At 34.1% G+C, this 17673-nt stretch overlaps 4 protein-coding genes across 5 annotated transcripts; 1 reads left to right on the top strand and 3 right to left on the bottom strand.

Annotated features, from left to right (window-relative positions):
• The first annotated feature begins 158 nt into the window (after positions 1-158).
• LOC118030716 (vacuolar protein sorting-associated protein 20 homolog 2) lies at positions 159-3698 on the top strand. Its single transcript, XM_073409444.1, has 7 exons — positions 159-305; positions 379-488; positions 991-1143; positions 1218-1370; positions 1886-1969; positions 3182-3332; positions 3417-3698. Exons 2-7 carry the CDS (start codon positions 387-389, stop codon positions 3440-3442), a joined length of 669 nt encoding a protein of 222 aa, XP_073265545.1. The 5' UTR covers positions 159-305; positions 379-386; the 3' UTR covers positions 3443-3698.
• Positions 3699-4098: 400 nt separating this feature from the next.
• On the bottom strand, positions 4099-6430 carry LOC118030726 (uncharacterized). 2 transcript variants are annotated; one of them, XM_073409446.1, is made up of 4 exons: positions 6299-6430; positions 6092-6223; positions 5799-5951; positions 4099-4666 (listed from the first exon to the last, which is right to left on the bottom strand). In XM_073409446.1, the coding sequence occupies exons 2-4, from the start codon at positions 6215-6217 to the stop codon at positions 4466-4468; spliced, it is 480 nt and encodes a 159-aa protein (XP_073265547.1). In that variant the 5' UTR covers positions 6218-6223; positions 6299-6430; the 3' UTR covers positions 4099-4465. The 2 variants fall into 2 exon arrangements, with proteins under 2 accessions (XP_073265547.1, XP_034890846.1); XM_035034955.2 differs by having other exon boundaries at positions 6092-6209; positions 6299-6399.
• Positions 6299-9902, bottom strand: LOC118030736 (type 1 phosphatases regulator YPI1). Its single transcript, XM_073409447.1, has 2 exons — positions 7366-9902; positions 6299-6399 (listed from the first exon to the last, which is right to left on the bottom strand). Exon 1 carries the CDS (start codon positions 9789-9791, stop codon positions 9480-9482), a length of 312 nt encoding a protein of 103 aa, XP_073265548.1. The 5' UTR covers positions 9792-9902; the 3' UTR covers positions 6299-6399; positions 7366-9479.
• A 1968-nt stretch (positions 9903-11870) lies between these two features.
• On the bottom strand, positions 11871-16271 carry LOC118030704 (F-box protein At5g39450). Its single transcript, XM_035034924.2, has 2 exons — positions 13667-16271; positions 11871-12297 (listed from the first exon to the last, which is right to left on the bottom strand). The coding sequence occupies exons 1-2, from the start codon at positions 15508-15510 to the stop codon at positions 12282-12284; spliced, it is 1860 nt and encodes a 619-aa protein (XP_034890815.1). The 5' UTR covers positions 15511-16271; the 3' UTR covers positions 11871-12281.
• Positions 16272-17673: the final 1402 nt, after the last annotated feature.

The raw sequence follows: 17673 nt of genomic DNA, 5'->3' as shown, positions 1-17673 counted from the left end.
ATTAGTTTTCATATATATATATATATATATTCGGTTCAGCAAAGTATATTTTATTGATCAATTTTTTTAATAAAAAATAAAAAAATTTAAAATAATTTTTAAGAAATTACTTTTCGGACAAACAAACATCCCGTTAATAATACTAAACATTCCAACAGATGTTTTTTCTTAAATAAAAAGGTGAAATTATAATTTTAAGAAATCGGTGGACTCTTCAAGACTTCGACTCTAACAGGCTTTATTTTGGGCATCAAAAAACAAACTAGAAAATCGGAGAGGAAGCTTTGCTGCTCTGCAATAATATCGTAAACCTTCAATTGATTATCCCTATAGTGGGTTCTTCGAAACATTTTTTTTTCTGATTAAATCTTCATTCAGATTGATAAATGGGAAATATATTTGTGAAGAAACCGAAGATAACTGATGTTGATCGAGCCATTCTCTCGCTCAAGACTCAAAGACGGAAGCTTGCCCAATATCAACAACAGGTTGGTCCCTCTCATTTTTCTAATTCAATTCATTTTATGACTTTTTAGGCCTTGAAATTTAATGGGTTTTCGAGTTTGATTGTTTTCTGCTTAGTTATATTGAAAATTTTGATTACCCTGAAATTAAAAAAAAAAAACGACCCTTTTTTAGTGCCTGAGATGTGATATTCTTTATCAAATTATGTAACAACAAAAGGATAAGGGAAAGTTTGGATTTCATTTTGGTTTTTTCAAAAACCCATTTTTTTTTGTTGGTTTGTTTCTCTTAACTAAAAAAAAAAGTCAAGCTTTTTTGCCATGAGCTACAAATAAAGTGTATTTTTAGGTTTATAGAAACGGGTTAGCTTTGAAATCTTGAAATGGCTAAGTTTTTTTTTGGTGTCTTTTGGAAGATTGTAATGTTGTCCTGTGATGGAAATGTGCGTTGTGGCTTCTGCTGAATTCGAAGAAACGATCGCTTATTTGTGGTTATCACTTTGTTTTTTAATTGAAAATTTTCCAGCTTGAAGCTGTGATTGAAGCGGAAAAGCAAGCTGCTAAAGATTTGATTCGTGAAAAGAGAAAGGACAGGGCGTTGTTAGCGTTGAAGAAGAAGAAAACACAAGAAGAATTGTTGAAGCAAGTGGACACGTGGCTTATTAATGTTGAACAACAAGTGCGTAAAAATAGCGAGAACGTAGTTTGGTTTCAAATGTTATATGATGTTCTACAATATGTGTTCTGGTTCAGTTGGCAGATATTGAGCTGGCCAGCAAGCAGAAAGCTGTATTTGAGAGTTTAAAGTCAGGTACTGATGCAATCAAAGCAATACAAGGTGAGGTCAACCTGGATGATGTTCAGAAGCTAATGGATGATACTGCTGAAGCTAAAGCTTATCAAGATGTAAGTTTCATACTGAAATTTACTTATCTCGAGACTGTCTTTGACATGTTGTTTAGACATTGTATTTTGTTGGATTATCTATCCCCAAGGAATATAAATGTATAAAACTCTTTTGTATGTGTATGCATGGGTGTCTGCACATGCATGCATGCACCTAAAAACATGTAGGAGTTGTTGACAGTAGTTCAGAGCCACTGGAATGGAATTCAATATTGAGTTGTATCTCTAAAAACATTTCTTTAAGATCAACTCTTTGCAATCTAATATAACCTTTCTGGCATATAGAAATAGAGATGCTCTTTTATGTGTGCAGAACTTTGTATGTGTTTACTGCATTTATAATGATCAGAACTCGATGCTTGTATGTGCTTCTACTGTGACTTTAATAGTGTTTATTTTGTACTTTTTTAATGGGGAAGAATTTGAACGTTTGCCCTTTGTACTTTTCAAGTTTTCCTTCTCCCTGCACCTCTTTTTTCCCCCTCCATTTGTATTAAAATTATAATGTTTTGAAGGAAATTAATGCTATCTTGGGGGAGAAACTATCAACAGAAGATGAAGAGGAGATTTTAGCTGAATTTGAGAACTTAGAAGCTCAGGTATGATTAACTTTGTACATCACTGCTGTCTCATGAGATTTATTGTATGCTTGTTATACTGCCTTCTACATTTTATGTATGTTTAAATCACTCAATTTCTTCATGCTATGAAACCATTTAGCTCCAATTCAAGGCTTGATTTGAGGTTTTGTTAAGTTTAGGACATGTTTGGTAGGAGTTAGAAGAGGAGAAAATTTACCCTAGTAATTTTTCATCCCCTTTACTAATGTTTGGTACAAGTTTCCAGGAAGGAGAAGTTCTTAAGGAGTTCATTTCCTTTCATTCTAGACCATGGATATATGTTTTTTTTATTTTTTATAATTGATTTATATTTGTTTGGATCCAAAATTATTCATAATTTTTCAATCTCCCACCAAATGTCTTTAATACTTTACCCCATAAACCTTTTTCACGCCTTTAACATTTTCCTTCAAAATTCTTCACCGCATACCAAACACAACATTAATGGTAAATTCTTATAATATACTTAGTTGAGTGGCCAGTTCTTGTTTAGCTAGGTCCATGATATGGTGTGTACTATGATATCCTCTGGTTGCTTCACAACAAACATTGGGAATGCTAAAAATGAGATGTGATGGATTTAGATGAGTACCTTCGTCCCAAGCATGGTTTTGCTAGGGCTAAGCTGTTGGGTATATGTTAACTGGTGGTGCATGGTTTCGCTAGGACTAAGCTGTTGGGTATATGGTGACTGTTGGACAATCCCATAAAAGCATTTTATACTGGGAATAATAGGAATTTACTTAAATATATAGGTTGTGCTCCTATCATCAAATAATTTTTTTGCCTTAGTCTTTTTTGATTACCTATCTAACCATTCCAAGATGTAAATGAGCTTTTCTTCAGAAGCTTTTCCTGCCTTTCTCCATGACCACAGCTCAGCCCTCCCCTTAAGTAATCTAAACTCATAGTGCACCTGGAGCTATGGGTGCACATTTCACATGTTGTTTTGTATGTTTGTTGCCTGAGGGGAAGGTTTATAGTTGAAAAATTAAAATGGAATCAGAATTTTCCTTATTATCATTTTTTTTGTTTTAATTTTATGGTTGTATATGCACTCGTAAATTTTATCACGACTTTCTGTCAGCGGACTATACGCCTCTTACTTGGTCTTGACTCTGTCAACCTTGAGAATTGTCTGTATTTCCCTTTTATTTTTCTTATTTGAAAAATAAACTTTTGTTTGTTTAGATGGCTGTTCAAGAGTTGCCAGAAGTGCCCACTAAAGTGCTGTCTGAGGAACAGGAGCAGCAGTTGGACCTTCCTGATGTACCAACCAAACCACCTGTTCTTGTGGATGATGCTGAAATTGCTTCAGCTGAGGTCTCCACCAGGAGAAAAGGTCATTGTCTCTCTGTCCCCACCTTCATATAGTACGTGCCGCGTGCAATTCAATAACCTGACAATTTTCATCATCTCTCTGCAGTTTTGGAAGAGCCATTGCCAGCATGATGAGGGAAAACATTTTAAGCAAGGCTGCAGTCCTGCGGAGCTGCTGGCCATCCTAGAATCTAAGCATGCACTTCACAAATTCTTTTCATCTTGATATAAACTTTGCAATGGCACGCGTGTTGGTTTGTTTTTGCAATTGCAATCGTGCACATTAGATTTATTTCATAGCTGTAAATTTACCGTGTGGCTTATACATTTGGTATTTGGATAAATTCAGTCTCCTACATAATGAAAATTCCTCTCCTTGATGTTCTCATCTGCTGTAAATTGCTTTCAGCCCCATAATATGCTTATTTATGCACCGTACATGAAATGGCATAAACAATTAGAAAAGGGATTTTTATTGAAAAGGGAATTTTTTTTAAATTAAAAAAAATTCAACAACTAGAGGCTCGATCCTTGAAGCATAAAATATGGAGTGGAGAGAAATACAAACGAAGCAATTAAAACATTTTCAGATAACTTTTCAGGACCTGGGTTTTGACTCTTTCACAATTAGAACCAATTTTCCAACTAAAACACGGATTGAATTGCATTTCTTTCTTCCCCTTTGTTGCCGTTTAAAAATGATCTTGTGAAAAATAAAATAGCGACTGCATAAAGATATAAACAAGACGTTAAATCTGAAAAACAGATTACAATATTTAATTGGAAAGTATAACAAATTAAATCATATATTTTGAGCTTGCAATAATTTTGAAAGATTAATTTAGTACAATCACACCAAAAACGTTTTACTAAGATAACTGGTAAGTGAAAAACTTGCTAAGAATTACTGTGTCCTGGCAAACATTGCACGTATGACATAGCTTCCATCTGTATATACCAAGAAGAAATGGCTTTATGTACTACTATCCACAGTAGCCAGTCCATTCAATACAGTAACCGAAAATTGAAAGAAAAAACTCCTTAAGTTTCATTAATTTCATTTGCTACGCCTCCTAAATCACTTTACTCTCTGTAATATCGAGAACAAAATTAGATTTGATCGGTTTCTGCTTGGACAATCCAGCATACATGGCCTCAGCTTGTTTCCGGTTCTTCCTTGTCTGCAGCTTTATTTTCATCATTGTTCTCTTCCCCTTCTCCATTTTCTTCTTCATTCTCATCTGTCCCTCCTTCAGCTTTTGGTTGGCCTGGAGGAGGTGGCAGCACCTCTTCAACCAATTCAACAAGTTCTTCAATGATTGGCATTTCAAAACGTGAATCCATTTCCTCTATGATCTGCCAAGTATAAGAGAAGTAAATAATTAATGAACCTGCAAAGAAAACCCCTGTTCTCCACAAGAAGAAAAGGAAAGGGCAAAAGAAGAGAAGAGAGAAGGAATATTGTCCGCATGAGCAAGCAAAAGTGTCTTCCTAGTGAACTTTGGTGGAATACACATCATTGACCATGATACCACAATTCCTTAAACCAGATGCAAGCAAAGAAAGGGGAGAGAGCTTGGCCATTGTCAGGAAAGCAAACAGCACTGTTTTTTTTTTTCAGATTATGATCTTTTGGTGATTAGACAGTATCAACATAGCACAATTCCTTCACCCAGGCTATGATCATTAAGAGGTTGAATATTTATTTAACAACACTGTCATATTCGCTGCATCATCCACAATACCATTTTAAGGACTATCAAAACCACAAAACCAAGGACATCATGTAGCCAGTATTTGCCCATGATATTCTACAGCTCAAGTCTGGAAGCTACCATCTAAATACAAACACAAAAATAAGAATTTTTAAGCTGTGAAAAATTTGCAAAGAAGCTGAAAGCCAAGTTCAATTTTTACTCTAGCAAAAGTAATCACATTTCTGAGTAAGAGTTCTACACTCTTCAAACTGATCTACCAGTCCTGATTCCATTCCATTTTCGTCTCCCATTCATAACTCAAATACTCTTCAGCACCGCTCCGATATACATCACAATTTCATCAACAGAATTTGCAGTTAAATATAAGAAAACCATATCCAGCACTTCTTCTTGGTAAATGAATCTGCCGAATTCGATACTATCCTGCCTTGTCAGTAATTTCCCACTTTAAACCTGTTATCTAAGTATGATGGAAATTGCACAACCACCAATTCCTAGACTTGACAATTTTTCCAACTTTAAGAGAGCAAAGCAATCACCAAGGCATAGCAGATGGCACAAGACTCTACTATCTACATATTCAAACATTCAAACCTCCCTCAGGCCAATATATACAACCTTACAGCTCTATGAGCCACTCTAATAGCATAAAGCAAATTAGCAAGCAGCTTGAGAAAATGGCACCAAAATCTTAGTTTACAAGACCTGATAGCTGATTTGTATGTTAGCAAAGGAGAGCAAAGAGCAAGCAAGAATAACAAATTTATTACCGTGTAAATTTCGACAGTTTGAGAAGGCCTAATATTGATAATATTAAGAAGCTCAGCTTTGGCAAGGTCGTACTTCTTACATCTCTCTAAGAATTCATTGATTTTCTCTCTTGTTAGATTGCACGCAGGAGTTTCAACCAAATAATCATAAACCTACAAACAAAACAACGTAACAAAATCAAACAAACACAATTCAAACTAGTTGCGGTTAGCAATACAGATCCAACTGTGCCATTCCTTGCAATCGAATTCTAAATAAAGTAAACAAATTAAATTAAATAAGAAAAAACAACCTTGTATTCTGATGCTGCTACAGGAGCAAGAACCCGCGAAACATCCCTTGAGGCACCTCTTGATCTTAGAAAATCAAGCACTTCAAAATTGGTTAGGGCACCTGCATTTGGGTTTTTTCTGCACATTTTTTGCTTCAATTCTTTATTATTAACTCCATCAGAGTAAAAAAGAAAAAAAAAAGAATTATTCAAGAATTAGAAACGTACATCTTCATTGAAAATGGAGGGGTGCCTTAGGGGAGCTGTAGCAGATGACCAATGGAGATGTCTGTCAGTCACTAGAGTCGCTGATTGATTCTGTTCAAACCCTAAGGCAAGAGAGAGTGTCTGAGGATAAGACACGGCATTTCTCAACACCCAATAAGTAGAGTAGTTTTAATTTGATGCAGGTGGGACTAACAATAGATTATTTTTTGCTGTTTAAAAATATATTTAAAAAAAAAATTAAAATATATATCATAAATTCATTTAAATATCCAACCCATGAATATATATATCTATATATAAATCAAATCATTCCAACAACAAAATAAGTGTCCCACTTAATATCATAATATATAATCCAACTGATGTTGAATTGAAATATTTAAATCAAAATTTTTTTATATTTAAAAAAAAAAAAAAAAATACCATTCGACCGGGTTTCCCGGGTTTAATGGTTGCTAGAGGTGGGAATTCTTATAAAAAAAAATTAAAGTAGAATCTGGATAAAATAAAGAATACACTGTAGAGTAACCTTGCTTATAGTAAAGTAATTTATTAAATAAAATAAAATTAGAAATTTTTTTATTAGGATTAGTAATGGAAAATATCCATTGAATCATGTACAATAAATTCGGATGGTATAATAAAAGATTAGGTATGTGGAAAAATACTCCAAAAAATGTTAAATGAATGGTAATTTTGTAAATAAAAAAGATTTCCTTTTCCATCAAAAGAAAAAGTTGGAGGATAAGTGTAGTAATAACGGTTGTTATTAAATTATTTTTATTTAAAAATATATTAAAATAATAATTTTTTTTATTTTTAAAAAATTATTTTTAATATTAACACATTAAAATATTTTAAAAATATAAAAAAATTTTAAATTTTATATAACATGATTTACATGCTCATCGTATTCATCTTTCCTAACTTTCTCTCTGTTCTCGAGATTGTAAACATTCCATCTCTTTCGGGAAGAATGTTAAGACCTCCAATAATCAACTAAAAAACATAACTTACAATTCACCTGCAGAATTTAATTAATTCGAGATTACACAATCCATGATTACCGAGAAAGAAGCAGCTTCCAAACTCTAGAGCTTCGGAGTTGAAATACTCTTATTCTTTTTACTTATCAAATCTTGATTTTGTGGGGTTTAGCAGAGGAGATTGTAGCATCTGTGCAATATCATGGAAAACAAAGATTGAACGAATTGGGGGAGGAGGCTTTAACTTGCTCTTAACGCCTGACGTTAGTAAAATCTCTCTGATTGTTCAAGAATCGATCGATCGATCTCAGCTTGAAGCTATTTGGAATTTGGTTTAGGATGGAAAACTAGTAGACTAGAGTCCTCCATGGCAGACTAGTTCTTTTCCACAAGGCTTTGAGCTTGTCTGAGCTAATACTAGGGAATTGGCACAGACTAACAATGGAGGAAAATGCCTTTCTTTAGGGGAAACCAAGAATAGTTGCTCGGAGATTCAGTGATCCTAGCCAAGGAATGATAGAAACCTTCCACCTACATTGCCCTATTCATCACTTCTATTTGTAATCATTAGTACGTCTACTTCCTGTTTTACCCTAAAACAAATGGTATTCGCTAATAGCTTTGCTTCAAGTATTAAGCTGGATTGATCATATTTCAGGGAAAATAAATGGTGACAGAAAAGTGACCCTCTAACCAGCTGAAAAGAAAAGAAAAGGAAAAAAGAAAGGTAAATAACTTGTGAGTCGAGGAAAGTGCAAATTAACCCATATTAAAAATTGTTGTTGGCTTATAAAGATCAAGTTTCAAAAAAAGGAAACAACTTGTGAGTTAAGGAAGGTGCAATGTTTGTCTCTCCGGAAAAATTACCGATGATAAATATCAAGCTTCAAACAAAAAAAACTTGTAAGATAAGGATAAATGTTAAGTTTAAAACAAATAAAAAAACTTGTGAGATGAGGAAAGTGCAAGTTGATCTGTACACCAAGAATGGTCACGATCTGCTACATATCAAGTTTCTTTCCAAAGACTTCGCTACTGTTGATGCATTAAGACGAGATCCAAGTCGTCTACTTCATAAAGGAAAAACTTCTCTGACGGGAAACTTCAGCCTCGCTTCCTCTAATTTCTCAACTCCTCGCTTGTCAGACACCTAATTAGTCCTCATTTTGCTTTCTATAGAAAGAGGTTGCAGACTCGGTTAGGGGTGTGATTTGAGTTCAAAAGAACAGGTATAACATCCTTGGGTAAAGGGGTTCTTACAGATTTTGTCTTAGAACCTGAGTTTTCCTGCAAATCATGTATTTGCTCTAGATAACAGTCTAACCGATTCCTCCAGACCATCCCATGAACTCTCAAGATCCTTGACAACCTCTTCACGGTAATAAATCTGTACCTTGTACCTTAGCTACATTGAAGCAACAACTGACCTGGATTCAGAATTCCCATAAATGACAGACTTGTTACTCAAATGCCTTCAGGCTGGCCCCCATCCACACAATTTGTTGCTCGCTCTTAACTTCAATAACCAAACCAACATTAACTCTCTCCTATAGTTTTACAGAAATAATGGATGCATTAATATCCTGCTAATAAATGGTGATAACATCAAAAGCAAGCAAGCAAGCAACAAGCTTTCTGGGGTCTAAAGACAATACCTTCATCTTTGTCTACAGAAAAGGCAATTTTTAAACAAGCAAACAACAGGAATATTTCAACTCTCATGGATGGTAAAACATTAACAAAAAGGGTTCGAAACCAAAACAAGACACCTCACCAGTTGCCACAGAGTTACACCAAAACCCACATAAAATTGAGTCAAATCAACCATTAACAACCCCCAAGCTTTCTTTTCAGAGGCAATACGGCAGTTTAGCCCAACATCCATACAAAATTAAGCTACTGGTTCTCTCAGACAAAATTTATAGATTATCCGCCAACAGATCTCAGTTGCTCCACTATTTTCATGCACTGTTATTTCATCACAAAACATATTTTTATTTGTCAAATAGAACATCACAAGAACAACCCGGAGCAAATCAATCACAGATACACTATAATAACACGGCAATTCACCAATCAAAAAAAGAAATTAAAATTAAAATTTCTCAATTCCTTCTTAAGCACATACAACAATACCCTTAAAAGAAGAGAATTTCTTTTTCTAAACTTATAGTAACAAAAAAAAAAAAAATCGATCAATCACCCCCGTTGTTTTGAGAAGAAGAACAAGCACCGTCCGATTTATGATCATGATCGCAATCATCATCGCTATCATCCTCATCGAAGGGCTTCTCCTTGTGGAAAATACAACATATTTTAGAACTTTTCTTCTGCATATACTCGTTATCGACAGTGCCTTCTTTCCACGAAACCTTCTTTTTCGGCCTATTTAAGCGCAAAGTTAGGGTCTGTTGCTGTTGCCGGGTGAGATTTTCTAGGACGGTGGTGGTTGTGGAGGAAGAAGGTGGTGTTCTCATTACGGTGGTGGTTGTCGCGGTGGTGCTCATGGCGGAGTTATTGGAGGTTTGTGTCTTGCTTGGAATTGCAAAGAAGGAGAGAACGAGAATCACAGAATACAATTGGTTTGTATTTTGTTCTCTTTCGTGAACCAACTAGAAGAATCCGAATATTCTTTTCTATTGGATATTTCTTTCTGTGAGATAACTTCAAATTAGTCCTTTAACTTATTGTAAGTTCTATTTGAGTACCACTTTTAGTAAAAAAAAAATATTATTCTTTCTTTCCCGGGTAAAATGGTGCTCTACTCAGCTTATTTGTGTAATCAAAATCAAATCATATAATTTTTTTTCAAGAAATTTTAAAAAAACTCTTTGTATCCACTTAATGTGGTAATGTAAATGGCTATTTGATCAGAATTTTTTTTTTTAATAAAAAAAATAAATATGCAGGCTTTTTTAATACGTTATTTGACATGAAATAACCATAATTATAAATTGAGAAGTGTATGCATGTATTTAATTAAAAAAATCAAAAATTATTTGTTTCAACAAATAAAAAAAATTATTAACAATAACTAAAGATTAAATTAAAAAATTAATATCACAATATGAATCATTTACCCTACTATGTTTAATGACTTTTTTTATTAGAATCATTTTTTTTTATTTAATTAAATGATTATAAAAATAGATACACACATGAAATCGATTGAAAAAAAATCAAGTGAAAAAAAAATATTATGCGATATTACACATATCATTAAAAAAAAAAAAAAAAGCTATCATTTTATGTGAAATCAAGTAAAAAAACATATGATATTAAACCTAATAATAAATTGAAAAGTTGAGAGATAGATGTTGATATAAATGTATGATATCAAAACAAGGGGCATGAAATCAATTGTATTTAATAACATTATTTATTGAAACCAATGTTTTAGACTTTTAGTTAATAAAAAAACATGCATGGGAAAACAATTCAATAAAATTAAAGAGATGGGGGAAATGAAGTTATGTATCAAAATTAAAATCTTAAAAACCAAAGGGGCCAAAGGAAACAAATTAAGAAGTATGAAGACCAAAATCAACTTTCAATGCAAACTTTAAAGGTGCCACCAAGTTTTGTTGTTTTTTTCACTTCAGTCCTTTATCTTTCAATTATGTCATTGCTCAACAAATCAGAGTCAATTGACCTTCAATATGACCAAAAAAAAAAATACATGACTAAAGTGAAATGTAAATATATAAATAGTGAATAGAAAACAATATTTATCCCACAACTCAGGGGTTGACTCGATATAAGTTCATATCATATATTGAGAGAGAGTCAAATCCAGGTTGATTTCAAATTTTTTTTATAAAAAAAATAAACAAGTTAAGGACTAAGTTTTATCTCAAGCCAACTAAATTATGAGTTAACTTGAATTTGACCAAATCAAATTGTGTGAATGCCTTAACTATTTTATTTTTTTTCAATTCAAATTAATTTATATCTCAGTTTCAAGTTAGCCCACCAAAACCGATTTGGATTTTATAGCTAGGAATTAGGATGGAACATTCCAAGACCATTTGGAAATAAATTGGAATATGCAAATAGCCCAACCCCCAATACATGGCTTATATTTGAACATAGTTTAACCATTTACTAGATGCTAATAATATTAAACGGTAAATTTGGATCAATTTTATTGACATAACGGGAAACAATAGTAAAATTTATGAATCAAATGACAAATACCAGTTCATATTCCACAATAGTAAACCATGCACTAGAATCAGCAACTTTATTCCAAAATCCTGAAATTTAACGTGTAATAAAATGTTGAAAGCTGAGACTCGTTCTTTCAAGGATTACAGTGGAAAGTCCCAAGTTTACCTATCACAAGAGTTATTCCCCCCCCCTTTTTTTTTTTTTTTTTTTTTACTGGGATTTGAATCCAAAAATTTTGTCCATATCAAATAGACTCTGGAACTGATGGCACTGGCCAAATCACAAGGATAACTGCAACTTGAACATCAAGTATCTCATATTCAAAACTATATTGCAAGACATTTATGCAAGAACAACACAATAATAGGGCCTTGGATGAGATGGAAACAAGCACAACGCACTCACAAACAAATAGATAAACCAGAAAATATAAGATATGAAGCATTTCCATTTTTAATTATACAATCCAAATGCATTTGCCAAGCCAGTTTATTCAATCTCTCATCCTTCTACCAATCATTAATTAACACACCAAATTATTTACTTGCAATTTTAGCAGCTTATACCTTATGTTTATTATCATAAAAATAATATAATCCTACTCAATGCTTGTCTCAAGATAGGATTCATAAGAGCCACCTTAACCTTTATAATCCAAGAGAAGGGTTATGGTGGAACGAGGCAACATTGACTATCACTTTGACCATCAATGAGCAACAGCAAGGCACCAGCGAAAATGTGTTGAACCATCAACTCAGCAACCGAGGACACCTCAGCTTTTATGGATTTGTAGTAACCCTCTGGTTTTTGGACTCTGCTTTCAGTGCCTATAAGCTTCTTTGCCTGTCAACGAGAAACAAGGGAACACAGCTGAGAAGCTTTGACTAAATGAACTATTATTTAAAAGCACATCATTCTCCAACTTTACCAAAACCAGTATTCTAGATTCTTTTCCCGTAACCAATGTTATGAAATCAACCCAGTGTGCAGGGAAAGTAAAGTACAAGAGTTTAACCACTTAAACTCAACGCGAACTCATTTCTTATCCCTTGCCTTGAAGGCAAGGCCTGCTGAGAGTTTTCTACAATCATTTCTTATCCCTTGCCTTACACTGAAAGACTGATGCAGCATATGCAAAGAAACAGAATAATATTAAATATGTGCTTACTTCTGAACTTAAAGATGTACAGTCCAAGCTTGAGCATAAAAGAAAATGACAATGATCCAGATTCAAACTGAATGATGACTCACGCCAGTTACAACAGAGGAGTGATTGGGCACCATTCTAAATTACGAAATAAATCAATGGTGGAAAGTTGAAACTGAGTATAGTATGTCAAAGACTGTATGTTTCATCTTGTCTGGTATTCAAAAGCACAATCATACAACAGGCAGTAAAAAATAAACAAGAAAAGGCGTAAAATCTCCTTTCACCCAGTAGGCTACCTACATAGTCATGCATAATTGCACTACAGTTTTAAAATTCAGCTAAATTATAAAAAGAAATATCTTTTAAAACCCAAACTAAGGCCCCATAGAGAAGGCTTGGCTCAATTTTTTTCGGACTTACCCTAAGATAACTGGCCTCATGATGATTTTGGAAATCCATAAAAAGTTGAATGATTACAATAGTGCTGAGCTGAGCAATTAATAGTACTGAACGATTAATAGCGCTGAACAATTGGTCAAACCACCAGGAGAGCTTCATCAACACATCATATCCATACAAGAATCATGGAAGTGAAGACGGACAATAGGATGCAAGATAATGCTAGAAACCATGCCTCATTGACAAAGTTAGAAACATACACAATGCTCTAATGTAAATCATAAAAGCTGATTTTGGTTAATCAGCCATCAAACAGTAAGTTTCTCATCAATCCAGAAATCAGAAGTTCAGAACATGGTTTCCATTACCATGTTACAACTCAAAGCTAATTCTTTTAGCCACCTCAGTTGTCCATGCCCTTTCAATTTTTTTTGTGACTTTAACATAGTATCCTTCGGCTTTTTTACAGATAAACACAAGACTTAAGCAGAAGGAGAAATTAAAAATAAAAGGGCGGATTGCTCATAAACAACTGGAACAATAAAACATAATGACATGATGGAACCAACCAGTTTAGATAATGTAAATCACCAAGAAAAAACAATTTGATATTTATTTACCAAAAAAAAAAATGAAAATAATCATTGAATAGAGAAGGCCAACCTTGGTGAAGGCAAACAAGCTGAGGCAGTTGAGAAGCCAGTAAAGACATTTGAATAGGACTTGGTCAAGTATGAAAAGTTGCTAATGGGAGGTAAAGCAGGCACCCGTTCACCTTTCTTCAAAAGCTCTTGTAAGTTCAGTCTCTGCATGGTCAAGACAGTTCTCGACTCCTTCCAAACAAAGACAAGGAGACCATTTTCAATTACAAAAAGGGAACCAGGCTTTGAGCCTGGATATCTGAAACCATACCCATTTGCTATACCCTCCCCTGCAAATGCATGCTTAATGATCAAAGGAAAGGAATTTGCATCAACATCACAAGGAAATGGATCGTATAAAGGCTCATCAATATTAACTATGAACATTGCTGAGCCATTTGGATGCAGAACATAATGGGTTCCTTCTAATATCTTAGTAGCAATGAGGTTTCTTTGTCCTTCAGACTCCTCATAAGAGATCAAAAGAAAGAACAGAGCCTTTCCAGGCTTGTCTTCAGTGGGCTTCCCGGGAGGCCAACCAAAAGTCCCTCCCCATAAACCAGCATATTCTTCATCAGCTCTTGGACCTCGCATGGGTAATTTGTATAGGGCAAACCGGCTGTCATGCATATTCGGCCATGCGCGATAAGAAGATAACCTCACCACAGTGGCATGTAATGTCAGCCCTATTGTATCACCTGACCTTAAAAAATCATGCAGCGGTGCATGTTTTCTCTCACTCCTTGAACAACTGTGCTTGGAATGTGTGTGGCTACCATTTATGGAGGGGGGCTTCCCCAAAATCTGTCTGATGCTTGCTCTGAAATACCCACCAAGGGTTCTCTTCGTGTTGGACTGCATCTGATTATCATCCTCGTTCAGAGACCCACTCGACTGATCAAGAATCTTCCTAACCTCACTCAATTGCAGTTGCATAGGATCACAAGGCACTTCAGGAGCTTCCTTCCAATTGAAGTCTTGACCAAGATTATACATTTTCAAAAGAACTGATCTCCGTTCAAACAAGAGTGCCAAATCTTTCTGAAAATTCTCCTCATCATTCCTCAACCGAGGAAATAGCAGACTATTTGCCAAATCGGATACCTTTTGACCAACTTGGGTTGTGACAACCTCAATCAACTTTCTTCTGTCACTGAAAGCCAAGCGGCTAAAAGGCACCTGAGCCTCACATTGTATGATCATCCTCTCTGACCCTGGCAATCCATTATGTGACCCAGAAACCTTTCTTGTTAGCTCCTTATCTGGGTTATAGGCAAAGCTCTTATTAGGGAATAATTTACTCTTCTGTTGCCTAGGGTCAACCTCAAGCAACAAGACATTGCAATTCCTCTCAACAGAATTGACTGAACCAGGATAAACATAGTCATTCCCTTTCTCTCTTCCATGTAGGAAAAATGTTGTGGAACCATCAAGGTCACCTATTATTTCAAACACCGGTGCCCATAAAATAGGACCCTCCTCGATACCTAAAGGGCCCAACTCCTGAGGTAAAATCCGGCATCCAACAACAGATACAAAACCTGGCATGACATAAACTACATTACCAAGCTCGGGATTTTGGTGAACCCAGATTCCAATTAACGGCTTAACACTAACAAGGAAGCGACATAATGCCCTGTAAGATGACACACCCTTCCGCCACTCCAGGAGATCCCGATGAGGGACAATTCCTACCATGTCACATTGGGTGAGCCAGACTTTCTCAGATGTCACAAGATCATATAAGCTCCGGCAGCAAAGACTTAGAGTACAGATGTCCCTTGGCGAAAGGAACCGACATATAATGGTAAATACATCATCAGGAAGAGCGAGAAGCAAGCATGAATCACATAATTCAAGCATCATACCGCTTCACCTTACTATTTATGGCTTTACCAAGCAATTCAAAATTGTACCATGCCTATATTAACCTAAACAGCACAATCACTGAACACTAGATATTCTATAAACATAATTAGGACCAAACAAATCAACTACAAGCTGATTTAACAACAGAAGCTGAGAAGAACATTGCCTCACCCTTGAAATCCCAAAAGAACCCATCTTTCTCGAATCGATTCAATCAAAGTAAGCAGATGCAAACCTGGAAAGTGAGACGGGTCTGCCACGGACTCTCCAGCTCATGTCTGTAATAATCATGCATAGCTTCAAAAGGTACAAAAAGGCAAAACTGGGTTTGTCTTAGATTCTCCTGAAATGAACTACCCTTGCCTCAGATTCACCGGGACTTAAAAGGCTCGTTTCAAATCCTCCAAAGCTGAACAGATGAACTGGGTTGGTTTCGAATTCTTCATTTCTCACAAAAGATTGGTTGTTTAAAAGAGAAGGCAATGAAAAAAAAGACAGCATGGAAATTGAATAGAGAAACTTCCTCGTATTGGCATTGCGTTGTGTGTCAGGTCAGGTCATCTCTCTCTCCACTGAAGAACCAAAGTCCACAAACCACTATTTCACTTGGCTTGTCGGTTGTCCATCTTTGTCAAGAGAGAATGATGGACAACGAGAAATGGTGAAAGGAGAAATTGCCTTGAAGCTTTGGTTTCATCAAATATTGTCCTGTTTTTTTATTAATTGTTTTCTTGCGTCCCTCACGCTCTCTTGTTTTAGTACTAGACTGTAGATATACTAGCCAGCCAATATTGAAACAGAACTAACAGTAGAAGCCAAGAAGACGTCCCTGAAGGCCAAAAATCTCTTCACTATCTAGTCCAAAGATTGCTCCACGTGGAATATCTTAAGAGGCTTAGCTTCTTTTACATGTTTAGTGAGCGTTTAGAAACATGGTTTAATTTATATTTTTAAAAAAAATTAAATTTTTTTTTAATTTTTTATATATATTTTTTTAATTTTTTTAATATGTTAATTTTAAAAATAATTTTTAAAAAATAAAAAATATTATTTTAATATATTTTAATATAAAAAAAATATTTTAAAAACAACCACCACCCTTCTTCAAAAAAAATATCTTTAATGGTCCCGTGCAGCATGGTGCGTGGTTGAGTCTTTGATTATGGCATTAATTGAATTTGACTACTCTACATATTAATCAAGACAGAATTTTCTACTTAGATATTCTTTTGCACTCGTATGACGTGTTCAAATTTCTTTTGAAAAAATAGATAATTAAATAAACCTCCATAGTCACCTGAATTATCTTTTAAAGTTATGTTTTTTACATAATGAGGATAAATCTTTTTAAAGGCATGGATTCAATATTGTCCTTTGAAAATTGAAGAAAAAGTAATATGGCTTGGAGTATAGTTGTGGTTACTTTTTAAAATATTTTTTATATCAAAATACATCAAAATAATATTTTTTTTATTTTTAAAAATTATTTTTAAGATCAACGTATCAAAACAATTCAAAACATATAAAAAATTAATTTTTAATAAAAAAAATTAAATTTTAATGAAACACAATTTCCACCGCGTTATCTCTACGAGTTTCTTTTCCAAATTAAATTTTTAGATAATAGCTGCAACGATTACCGATTTTATGATTTATATTTAAAACACAAGCTCCAAAACACAAAATATAAGGCATAGCATATGCTTATACCGGTGGAAATTAAAAATAGCAACAACAAAAAATATAAGAATTTGAATGAGCAAACAAAAAATAGATATAAACTTTAAATTCATAAGTTTTATTTTTTCTTTAATAATAATCCTTCATGAAGTTTACAAAGCCTTAAATAGGCTAGAAATCAAACCTTGATTAGAAAACAAGATAAAAATTAGAAATTAGAAATAAAATAAACATAAAATCTAAAAATAACAAAAAAAAATAAAAAAATTGTTAAAATCAGGATCTCAAGATGAGATTATAAAAATTTAAAGATATGACAGTTAGAATAGCGATTGTATAATAATTCTAAAAAAAATAATTTTCAAAATTTTTTTTAAAAAATTTAAATATGATGTAACAATCAAATTAAAAGTTTGGTAGAAGAATAAATACCAAGACAATCGTACCTTGAAGACACCAAGGTCAAATAAAAGACACTAA

The sequence above is a fragment of the Populus alba genome, chromosome 5 (assembly GCF_005239225.2).
Source record: "Populus alba chromosome 5, ASM523922v2, whole genome shotgun sequence".
Taxonomy (NCBI): Eukaryota; Viridiplantae; Streptophyta; class Magnoliopsida; order Malpighiales; family Salicaceae; genus Populus; species Populus alba.
The sequence above is the reverse complement of the archived record's forward strand: the minus strand, read 5'-3'. Positions and strand labels throughout refer to the sequence as shown.